The 12,215-nt window shown below is 42.2% G+C and overlaps 1 protein-coding gene across 5 annotated transcripts in view; it reads right to left on the reverse strand.

Annotated features, from left to right (window-relative positions):
• Positions 1-12,215, reverse strand: part of dscamb (Down syndrome cell adhesion molecule b) — a 96,863-nt gene that overhangs the window by 16,853 nt on the left and 67,795 nt on the right. For all 5 annotated transcript variants that reach the window (XM_041940173.1, XM_041940172.1, XM_041940170.1 and 2 more), the window contains exons 10-16: positions 4,892-5,088; positions 4,383-4,479; positions 3,969-4,097; positions 3,672-3,839; positions 2,785-2,855; positions 1,939-2,182; positions 1,055-1,201 (exon numbers count right to left, since the gene is read on the reverse strand). In XM_041940173.1, the coding sequence (XP_041796107.1) occupies positions 1,055-1,201; positions 1,939-2,182; positions 2,785-2,855; positions 3,672-3,839; positions 3,969-4,097; positions 4,383-4,479; positions 4,892-5,088 (1,053 nt within the window). The remainder of the gene's footprint in view (positions 1-1,054; positions 1,202-1,938; positions 2,183-2,784; positions 2,856-3,671; positions 3,840-3,968; positions 4,098-4,382; positions 4,480-4,891; positions 5,089-12,215) is intronic.

Raw genomic sequence — 12,215 nt, forward strand, 5'->3', positions numbered from 1 at the left:
GGACAGGAGACGTGTTAACAAGCCTGGGTATCAAAAGTGGTTCTCACTACAGTGGTACGGTGCAGCTTAGTGGGATTGCGTTGCATACTAATACCAACAACAGTCAATTCAGAATTGAAAAGTCATTAAAATATTTGTGACCTGTGATGAAAGCTACTGAGAGAGTCAACTGAGAATGTTCTAAATGTACAGTATAGAGCATGGATGGTAAGCACTCCACTGCATAGTGAAGTATTTCATATTTTGAAGTATTTACAACAACAACAAAAAAAGACAGGTTATTTTTCATTTTTCTCCAGGCCTGTCTTCCCTCTCCTCCCTCATGCCCTGTCACTCAGAGCTGAGGCAATGGGCCTCACTGAGTTATTGCATTGTGAATTATTGATGGAGACCAGCCAGACTGCAGGCTGGATCGCTGCTATACAGCAGGGTGTACATTCAAGGGGAAAAAACACAGGAACAAATATTCCCTCTGTGCAATGCAGTCTTTGTATTTCTACTGCTGATCAGCATTAGAAAAAAATAAACATCTTCCACTGTTAGTGGGGCACAAATTGTTTTGAAAATCAGATGCTGCTGTTCATCAAGTATATAAATTAAGAGTAGATAAAAAGTTCAGAGCAAAGAAGCTGCAGAAAATTACACTTAAACTTGCAAAGCAATGTCTCATTAACCTCAAATCGGATGAGTCAGATAAAGAGTAGATGGAGGTTAATGGTGCATGAGCCACAATTGTCCCTCACTGATAAAACACACACACACACCCACCCACACACACCCACCCACATACATGCACACACACACACACACACACACACACACACACACACACAGGAAAGCTTGACTTATCGAACCACCTCTGCAACTCACAACAGCATATTACTGTATGACAATCCCACAGCTTCCCCTGGCGGGTGAACCATTACAACAAGCAACAGCAAAGAAAAGCCAGCCCTGCATTAATGAAGAGAGTATAAATAAAGAGTATTAAATGGCCAGTAAACTGCATCGATCTGTTCGTGAGAGCAGTGTTTGGGTGTGTTAATGTCAATACCTCCATCAGGCAGGTTGGCCCAGTAGATGACTCTGTATCCCTGCAGGTTTCCATTGAGAGCCTCTCGGGGCAGAGGCATCCAGGAGAGCGATATGACCTCTGGTGACTTTGCCACAGCCAGGACATTTTCAGGAGGCCGAGACGGCACTACGAAAAACAAGAGGGGAGAAGAAGTATTGGAGTAAAAGCTTAATGTAGGCTTAAGGAGTGGCAAGTGCCCTTATGTAGGCAATTCACTGAGTATAACAAATGAGTTTTAATAGAAACTTCAGACATCAAATATTACATCTGTTGAGATACAGTACATGAGTCATTTTTGTACTATATCTATAAAAGCTGCATCCTTTTTCTTCTTTACTGAGAGAACCAAATCATATAATGACAAGATGGGGCATTAGTGGAGAGTGTTTCTTTAATTGTAAAATAGCTGAATGTTTAAACTCTCCAGCGACTGAAACATGCAACATCTAATGTGTTATTTTATTATGAACAATGGGCATGTTTTTTATTTTGATTGGGGTTTCAAAAACAAGAGAGGACTCTTTATATTTTGTAAAATCAGCAGACACTTTGGCACAATAGTACTGAAAATCGAGCATTTGTTTGCCTGATGTAATTCAACAAATGTCCAGTAGAGGGGAGCCTTTTCACAAGAATATCATAGAGCTTTTTTGAGCGCGAGTGGAAGAGGTACAGGGTCATATTTGATTCAAAACTCTGTCAAAGTAACAAGTCAATAGCAAGCAGTCCACAACAAATATAAGGCTACGCTAAGTAATAAGCCAGCAAACTAAACACAAGGTCCTCAGCATGGACACAGGGACTTGAACACATTGACATTTACAGTAATGACACATCAGATCCACCCACACCCAGCCCCTTACCATCCTCCAGAGTTTTGGTGACCACCTGCTGTGAGGATGGCCCTGTGCCTGCTCTGTTAGCGGCCTGCACCACCACGCTGTACTGAGTGAACTTCTTCAGGTTGTCCAGAGTGATGCTCTCTGTGGTGTCTCCTGTGGTGTCCACGCTGATGATGGTGAACTGGTGGCTCCCACCAGGGCTGTACTCCCTGTAGCCCACCTGGTAGCCCCGGATCACGCCATTCTGCAGGTGCTTCTGGGGAGGCTGCAAGATGAGATTCAGGACAGAAAATGCTTAGGAGACCATAAGACTTGGCAACTTACAAAAACTATACAAACATTACCCACTAAACCCTGAGGCAAACCACTCACTACACAGAAAATTGATTTTATACGTGTGTGCATGGTTATGATGTTTCAATTGATCTGTTATACTGAAAAAAAAACATTATTTTCATAAATTAATAAACAATCATGACCAAATGATTATCATTAAACTGCCACAGGATATAAAAGAAGACATAACTTACACATATACCCTAAAGTCACTGTTGCTCCTTCTAATACCGTTGCATACCAAATGCAGTATTTTCAGCTACTTTAGTTTAACTTTAATTTATTTATTCTCCATGAAGATCCTGATTAGCATTACTAAACTGGTTGCTAGCTTTCTGGGCATCCAAATTAAAAAAAGTCTATTTACACATTCAGTACATTATGAAACTAACCTCTGCAGAGAGATTAAAGACATTTCTTTGTGTTTTTTTTAGCCCTTTAATGTTTAATTCATAATGATGGAAGAGTCTACATATTGATGTATTTTTCAGGGCCATAGCTCATAGCAAAATACATAAAGAAGGACTTTACCTTCCAGGAGACTTTGATGCTCTGTGGGGAGGTGGGCTCCAGAGTGACATCCTGTGGGGGGCCGTCAGGAGCTGCAAATAAAGCACATCTTTTAAAATTACTGCATGCTAGTGTTAAGATGAAAGAGGATCTGCCATTGAGAGAGCCATTCTCTTTTTATGCCACTTAATTTCACTAGATGGTGCTGTTGAGTTAAGAGTGTATTTTCCTTTATGCTCTTTCTCATTCAAACTGCCTCTCAGTTTCCACCTCAACTTAATAATAATCTACAATAAACTTGTAACATCATCAACTTTAACCTTTGGAGTAATGTGAGAAAGTGATATATGTTTTATTTAATTTGAGGTTTATGACTTTATTTTAGTAATAAATCCAGTAAAACGGGGCATTTTAATGTGCCGGTATGCCTGTGGGGGGATCATTATAGGCAATAGAAGATAAGTGAACACTGATAGAGCTGACTAAAAGCAACAGTGAACTGTTTCCCTAGATATAAAAGATGATGGCCTCCATTTAAAACAACCATAAAATAATTATTTGAAAGATGACTCAACAGGTTTGAGAGCCAGGAGGAAACACTACAACAGCACAGCTGAAGAGTTTCTTTCCAAACCAGCATTCAAACAAAGTGTCAGTTCTCTGTAGAGCAGACTGAAAAAGTATTAGTGTTAATGCAGACTTTTATTTTATGCCCTGGGAAAAATTATTCCAGCTATAATCCAGATTGATTTACCGCCTCACTGTAAGCAGATTTAAGATCCGTCATAATGTTTTTTGTTGTTGTTTTTTTTTGTGAGCAGCTAATTTTACTGACTGTTATATGAAAATGAGGTAAAACATGTTAAAACATTGCTTCAACAGCACAGTATCATGAGAAGCTCAGCAACCTGCTTCATCAGTGGTGATGGTGAGCTCGTTGCTAGGGTTGCTGTTGCCAATGATGTTCTTGGCGACCATGCGGATGTTGTAGGTGGACGAAGGGTGGAGGTCAATAATGGTGGCCTGGTTGAGCTGCGGTGACACATCTTTGGTCACCTGGGCTGATAGCCATGACGCTGGAAGAAACAGAAGCAGAGGCATTTCTTATTTTATTGTTTTTTATATTTATTGTGTAGCATCGACTATTCGCACATTTACATAGACATGATGGTTGCATGGTAGTTATTTCCTGGACTTGTGTCTACCTGATTTGTTCTTGCACTCAATATCATATCCTGTGATGGGGCTGTTGCCATCAAAGCCCATGGTCCAGCGGAGAGCTATGGTCCGATCTTTAACCTCCCGGATCTCCACCTCCGGGGGGTCGGGTGGTTCTGAGGAAAAGCGTGAGCACGACAAAGCATTACAGCGGCAGTCCTCAAATAGAACTGGCTGGCAGGCAGACCAGACAGATGAATCGGTTTTACTCTCTCTGTTTTTCCCAGTGAGAGATTATGGTTAGCACTGCAAAGAGCAGGAGTCACACTGTGCAGCAATTAAATTGATAAATGAAAGAAAACTTCACAATTCCTGGAAGGAATTTTGCCTTCTTCCACATGGAGCCCCTGAAGAAGCACCGACCGAGGGCCGAACCGAGTCTGAAACGAGGGGGAGCTCACCTTGCACTGTGAGCTGTATGATGCCTCGGTCCTCGCCGAAGGAGTTGATGGCATGACAGGAGAAGAAACCCGAGTCCTCGCGAACTGTTGGCATAATCTACAGTGACACACACCACAAGCAGGGCATTAAGGTGGGAGGAGAGTGGGACAGTGGGCCTGGAATCTAAAATTACAACTTCCACATTCTTGTCCTTTACTAGAGACGGGGACAAATCCTCTTCATCCTAACCTACTAAATCACCTCAGGGCGCATATTCTTCACGATTCTACATTACTGCATTACACATGCACTTGTTCATACTGTGTTTTAATAACCATTAAATTGAACTGAAAGGGAGCTCTTTAATATTTTATACTCTACTTGAGGATTTTAAGATTATGTGAATGTATTTGAGCCAGATTTTTTTCCCAGGCTCTTTCTCCCTCTGTGCTTTCTACCTGTCTGAATGGATCAAAAATGACTGGCGTTTATGTGCAAAATCCATGTTTCTATTAGAGCGAGCACTCACCACCAGCGTAGAGATGACTTCGTCGGCCACCTCTTTGACCGTCACCACGTAGCGGCTGGTCTCCGGGTTGATGATGCGTTCTTCTTTCTCCCAGCGCACCATGATGGGTTTCTCCCCGTGAGCGATGCAGCTCATCCTCTTCTCCTCGCCCTGCGTGGCCAGGGTGGTGTTGGGGTAGGAGGTGATCATGGCTGGGACTGGACGCAGGGGACAGATGTTTGGACGAGTGGAAGAAGAGCGAGAAAATGGAAAGAAAATAAGACAATGACATCAGTTAAAACATTCATGTGTTTGCTTGTTTTATGCACATTTGATGCTAGCCAATTAAACATCACTAAGCATCACTTTGGAAATAATTGGTTTATTGTGCTATGTGTTAATCTTTTTTTTCCAAAAAACAGGAAATCATGTTATATATTGAAGAACACACCACACATAAATTCTCTAACTGTGTGTCTTGTCTTATACCAAGAAAAAGCCGTTTCTCTTTTTCTCAGACAATTATGACAACCATTTAAACACTCCAGGGACCATCATGAACTCATGTTTGAGGCTCCCTGTCTCCCGCAATACTTTGAGATTGAGACGGAGCCCTTCAGGTAAGCCCGCACCCGCTTTGATAATGACAGCGAACGGCAACATGCTGCTTTCTGAGGATGAGGTGGAGGAACGGAGAAGAAAGTGGTGACTCCTGACTGAACTCCCATCGGTCTGAGCGTGGAGCCAGTCTGGCTCTACGCCGTAACCGCACACCAGGCTCATTAGCAACACATCTAGCCCGTGTGTGTGTGTGTGTGTGTGTGTGTGTGTGTGTGTGGTGCAGCAGAATGAGTGTCTGTTATAAATGTCTCTCACCCAGACTACTCACAGTCTGTACTCACACTCACACTGTCTTTCATTCTGTCTTTGTCTCTCTTCTTGCATGAAGCTGTCTCCTGATTGTAACACTCGCTGAGACTTTCAGGTGCTATTCACAGTATAATGATCTCTAAAGTGCGAAGCTCTTGAAGTGGATTACACCATATTAACTTCTGCAGTTTGAGCACACTGAAAGAATATGTTAATCCCCATCAATGTGGACATTATGGACATTACCTTCATTCATTTTCTGGACATTATAACGCAGGTAAAACTATTCAAATAGTCTGATTGCTGCCAGGTGATGACTTATGAACATGAAAAAATCTGAGTGAGTCAAAGCAGCACGACACCATTCATTTGTTTGCAGACATTTTTTCAAGACACTAGATTAAAGTCGCCACTCGTGATTATTTTTAATTATAAGTGCAAATACAGTGAATAAGATCCATTATAATTTTCCAGAGCCAAAAGAGACAGTCCAAACCCAGAGATATTCAGTTTACGATGGTTTTCCTTCATAAATGACTTAAAAGCATGAATTTACATTTTGGCCAGCTGGGGGTAGCGGAACTGAGCTATAAACACAACACAGATGTATTATCACTCTATAAAGCTGATCTGGCATAGGTGTTTGCAAACAGTTGTTTATCACACATCCAGCTGTTACTGAGCAAAATTATCACTCATTATCATATCAGTCCTCCTGTTTCCATCCATTTCCACTCTCCTTATAGCAATGATTATCTGTGGCTTCGTCAATAAGACTTTTACACAGAGGGATTTGATCCAGGGTTGACATAAAAATACTGACTGGAGCAGCTAGAAATAACTCATCGACTATTAAAATTGTGGCAGACTTTCTGTTGAGTTATGCATCAATTAATCTTCATTTACATTAGACAGGCCAGTGTTTAGTGCCATACATTTATTAGAAGGTTTCCAGTGTGTGTAAAAATGGTCTATGGTGAATAACCGCGCCGCTGGAAAGGACAGCAGTAGCAGCTACATGTGGCAGATCCTTGTGCAGCAGAGGTTGGAGGCCTTCTCCTCCAGGCAGAGATGCAATATGTGTGTTTGAGCCGGTGTGTGAATGTCTGTACACTCCCGAACAATGTGTCCGCGTGCGCCGGCGTGAGTGTTATACTGTAAGTGCATATGTATGAGTGTGCGTGCACGAGAGCGGCTGTGTCTGGGGGAGCTAAATGGGCGAGCACAGAGAAGCAGAGAAGACTTGTGCTCATGACACATCTCAGCCACGCTACACGATGGAGGAGAGCGAGAGCATGTACCCCTGCAGCGCTAACTATGATCCCTCTGCCTCGCTCTCTCACTCCATCTCCCTCCTCAGGCTCCCACCAGGACAGCGATGATTTAATGATGAGAGAGACCACTTTGATTATTCATACGCGGCAGACGAGTCCGCTGGCCGTGCCGTCGTCTCGCACAGACACACGGGCATTCAAACATACACAAACACGCACGGATAACGACAGAGGCCCGCACGCGGTCGCGCACGCTCAGAAATACACAAATACAGGGATGCTGGCCTCGCGCGCTTCTACAGTACGCGAGTGCAGACGCGCTGACGAGATAAAAAAAAATCACGGGGATGCACACGCACACACAGATGCAAACCAAAACAGCAGCACTGACACACACACACAAATGTTCTTTGGAAATACACACACGCCTCCCCACACACACAGCACTCCCCTGGGTCAGACAGTGTTTACAGATAACTTTGTAATCATTTGCTTTGGCTTCACGCAGGCGCCAGTCTGGTGCAGTTTTACTCGCGCTAAGGAGTGCCAGCAAGGTTAGACAATCACAAGTCAATTAAAGCACTCGAATTTATAATGAGTCATTTATTATACTGTACTTGTGTGAGTGGCACTGACAGTATTTGAATTACCTGATGTGTTTAACCTCACCCATTCTGAAGCAGGGTGAGGCTGAAAAATGCAACAGATCAGGTCTTTTTCTCTTTTTTTAAATTTAGACGTACAGACTGTATTTACAAGCCCAATTCTAAAAAAGTAGGGACAATGGGTTTTACAGTATTCCTGAGCCCATAGTAACATACTTTAGACAGTCATGTGTTCACAAAGTGGTGAACCTCGCTCCATCCTCGCTTGTGAACAGCTGAGCCTTTCCAGGATGCTCCTTCTTTTGTTGCTCCCTTCCCGACTTGAAAAGTGCTGCTGCATCAAATTCAGAATAAGCAGATATTTACAAAAATCTATGAAGTTGATAAGGTAAAACTTTTGATATATTGTCTTTGTACTGGTTTCAATAGAGTATATGTCAAAAAGGATTAGCAAGGTATCACATTCTGTATTTATCACAGCTTTGAGGGTTTAAACTAGAGTCTGAAGCAACTCAAGCAGCTTTGTGAGGCTGTATTTAGGTACACTGGTACTTTGAGCTAAATGCTAACATCAGCTTGCTAACAGGCTCACAATGACAATACTGACATGCTGATATTTAGGAGGTATGTTTTTACCATCTTCACCATCTCAGTTTAATGTAGTATCACGCTAATATTTGCTCCTTAGCACTAAACACAGCAAAAAATAATAATTAGAATAATAGCGACCATGCTATATCAGTCAATCTCTAATTTATATTTATAGAGTGAACAAACACACACACACAAATCCCACACAGACTCCTTCAGCTTGTCTTTTTCCTCGCTGTACTTCTCCTCCTTTGAAACAGCCAACAGAAATCCAAAGGGGGCACTAGATGAATGTGTGTTTGTGTGCATGTACGAGGCCCGTGTGCTCGTGCGAGTGTACGTGCGTGGCCCCTCAACCGCCGCCCACCCCCGACATGATGGAATGTGTCAGACTTGGGACTGCCAACGTTTAAACCTCATCTCTTATTCACTCGCGGCCCCTCCCTCTCCCTCGCTCCCCACACCATCATCCCCTTTCCCACTGCCCCCGCGCAGGAAATCGCTGATTTATTTTGCATAGCAACTATGAATTTTAAGTGAGTCCTATTAAAAGAGTCTTCTCAGCCCCTTCTCTAAATGTTATTGCTCCTTAACAGGGGCTATTTTCTCCATCTAAATCTGAGGCCTTGGCAGTGCAAGTTAACATCAACGAAGCTCATGTTTGCTCATCGAAAGAGCTCGAGAGAGAGCTAACAACTGTGTGTGTGTGAGTGTGTGACACTGTGTGTACATGTTTTTATATGATTAGAATATTTGTCACTTCTGATTGTATGTATGAACATGTATGTGCGCAGTATGTTCCTGTGTATGAATATTCAGTTATGAATACACGTGTGTGCATTTGGAAACGTTTCAATCTGTCTGTGACCTTGTGTGTGTGTGTGTGCATGTGTGTGCGTGTGTGAATGCAACATGCTAAATTTCATGGATTCAAGATGGCTACCATGTGATGTGGACTGCAGTATCTAAAATGTTCCACAATCTCCGCTGATCTTGGTTGTGCTTCAGTGGCTCGGGCTGAGGTGAGCCTACTCACTCGCTTCCTTCTCATCTCATCTCCATGCATCTACCGTGCAGCGCTCGCAGGGCCCCGGGCTAAACCTATTCTTTTTGATAGCCCATAATTGCTCGGTTGATGTATATTTTTTAATATCCAGCGATATTACAGGGGCCTGGTAATAAAACACGGGCGGGTAGAGGAGAGCGTGAGTGGGAAGAGGGGAGACAAGGGAGGAAGAGAAAGCTGAGGGGGTAGAGGGAGGGAAAGGGGGAACAAAGACAAAAAGGTGCAGACAGGAGGCGAGGGAGGTATAGAGGGATAAGATATGAGTAACGTAGAGAGTCTATCCGTTCTGATCATTTGATTGTCAGGTTCCCCTCTTGATGTCTGACTTTCATCATTGAACAGCGTGGAGGACACAGTATGGGTTAAATGCTGCATAGTAAAACAGGAAGCACCATTTGCACCAATAGTAGCCTCGTACAACATTGCTTATATGGAAACTTCGTTAAATTTCCTTAGTGGTGAAATAATCTAAGAGTAAATTAGAGCTAAAAGAAATAGTTGATCAATCAAAGTAGAGAAAATTAATCAGTAACTATTTGATAGGTGATTCATCGTTCATGTTAGTATACCTGCAAAGCTTTATTGTTCTCGACAGCACATAATGCAATGTATGTGAAATCAACTGATTTCTGAGGATTTACCACTCAAATTTGTATTTTTTTATTTTTGAAACAATGGATCTTTGATTTCAGACAAAATGAGCTTCTTGGTTCTGGCCAGCAACCACTGATTATGCCGGGTCAATAACAACCATCGCCAGCAGGTTTTATCAGTTGTAGCTAGCTAATTAAACGCTGACTCCATTAATGGTTGAACACGATGTCTCTGACTAACTTTTTGATGTTTGCAGCTGACTCACTTTAAAATGACAACTCAATAAAAGGTGTCTTGAACATACACTTGATGGCACCATACGGTAGGCTAACAGATGCGAAAAGATTTAGGCTACAGCTGCATGCAAGCTAGTTAGCCCAGCATGCTAATGTTTGCAGCTTACATTAGAGCAGACAAACCTACTGTTCAATCCATTTCTCATTCCTCCTCCTGTTTTGTTTGGGTGTTGGAGAGGATGAATAAAAAGATGCAACCCTGCAAACTCTGTCAGTGGCTTCAGCATGTGGAGAAATCCACAGCATCAAATCCAGAAATCCAAAAAGATAAAAATGTATCTGTAAATGGTAAACAAATGTGTGCTTTGTTGTAGGCAATGGGGGATTTAGACACTTGGAGGACACACACAGCTGCCAGCAAAGAATACTGGTTGAAAACGAAACAAATACTGTGTTATTTATCATTTTAATCTCTCTCTCATTGCTGGAAATGTAAGAAACAAAGAGAGCCAGAGAGTGCAAATAAAGCACAGAAACATGTGGACTGCTCTCCCCTTGAGCCCCTTCGTCGGGTTCTAATTGAAGTATTGACGGATTTAAATGAGGCTGAAATGCACTCAAGAGTTTCAGCGTCTCGTAGCACACACACACACACGCACAGACACACACACACACAAAATCGCACACGCTACATGCAAGCAGAATATATACGCAAATACTACAGACGTGATTGCAAACACATGTGCAAGTATGATAACAGTATGCATGATAAGCATCATGCTGTGCACTTAGAAATGAAAAGAAACGTGTATTTCAACACGAAAACGCACACAAACACTGAGAAGTGGAGAGTGAGGGTACAATAATGGTCTCTCTTTTTCAGACCACTCATGCGAGTAAGTACACTTTTACAGAAAGCGTCTTGAGTGTACGAGTACAGTTTGGAGTTTAAAGGGCATGAAATGTGATCTGTTGATGAGTGACGAGCATGTGGCTGAGCCAACATGTAATGACTGAGCAGCCAATGGCAGCAGAGGAAGGACAGCACAGAGTACTGTCACTGAACGTACGGCTTTTTCCTGTAATGTGAATTATTCTTGCTGTGAAGATGTCACGTCAATGCTAACTGAATCACAAATTACTTAGCGGGTTTTAAATCACGCTGCAAGAGAAATGTAATTCAGGAATAAATGGTCAAAGTGTAAAAGGAGAATTGTGTTTAATCCAAATTCAGTGTTGCTGATGATGACATATTGTGGTGATGTCATGAAGGAACTGTTAGCTTGATGTTAGCTGCAGTATTAATGAGTCTTGCCATTTGTTTCAGTTGTGAATTAGATCTGGAGATAAGAAGATATTGGCAAACCATCCAAACGGATACGGATAGCAAAAAATTACTAGCCGCAGATTTACTAAAAATATTTGGTATTTTGTGTTATTTGTGGTATTTCTGACTGATTATATGTGTTGGCCTATAAGTTAATTTGCAACAAACATCTTTGCTAGCTAGTAGTCTGAGGAAAAAAATGAAATGCGCTACTTTTTGTTTAGTTCTCTTAATTTAGTAGCAGTTCTAGCACTACATTGTAATATATCAAGATGCACCTGGCTGACACGTTCGAGGATGACTCACAGCCAAAGATCATGTTGCTGCTAGCTGGAAGGAGAAAGTGTGATGCACGCTGTTCCAAGGCCATGTGGCCGATATGCTGCCAGTCTGTGACGGCGAGGGATCCAGACAGTTAGTGCTGTACCTCGACCCATAGTATGTTATGCCATTGAGAACTGCTGTGATTAATGCATTAAAAAACACTTTGAAGAGAAAAAAGGATGAGCTAGTATAAAGGCAGGCTAGACGAGCTAGCTCTGACCACAGACTGTGAGACAGCACAAAGAAAATGCTCCTCAGCTCAAAACTGACCAGTAGTTACTGGTCAATGAGTGCCGGGCCATCGTAAGCATGATGCAACAAGGGCTCAGTAAACTAAACATTCTGCATTTAGGACTGATTTTAACAGTGGTCCTGAATAAGATGAAGAACTAGACAAAATTACAAGATGTTGGCAATACTTGCCAGGACTGGTTTAATTGGCATAAATTAATGTAACT

Source organism: Chelmon rostratus, chromosome 7, assembly GCF_017976325.1.
Source record: "Chelmon rostratus isolate fCheRos1 chromosome 7, fCheRos1.pri, whole genome shotgun sequence".
Classification (NCBI taxonomy): Eukaryota; Metazoa; Chordata; class Actinopteri; order Chaetodontiformes; family Chaetodontidae; genus Chelmon; species Chelmon rostratus.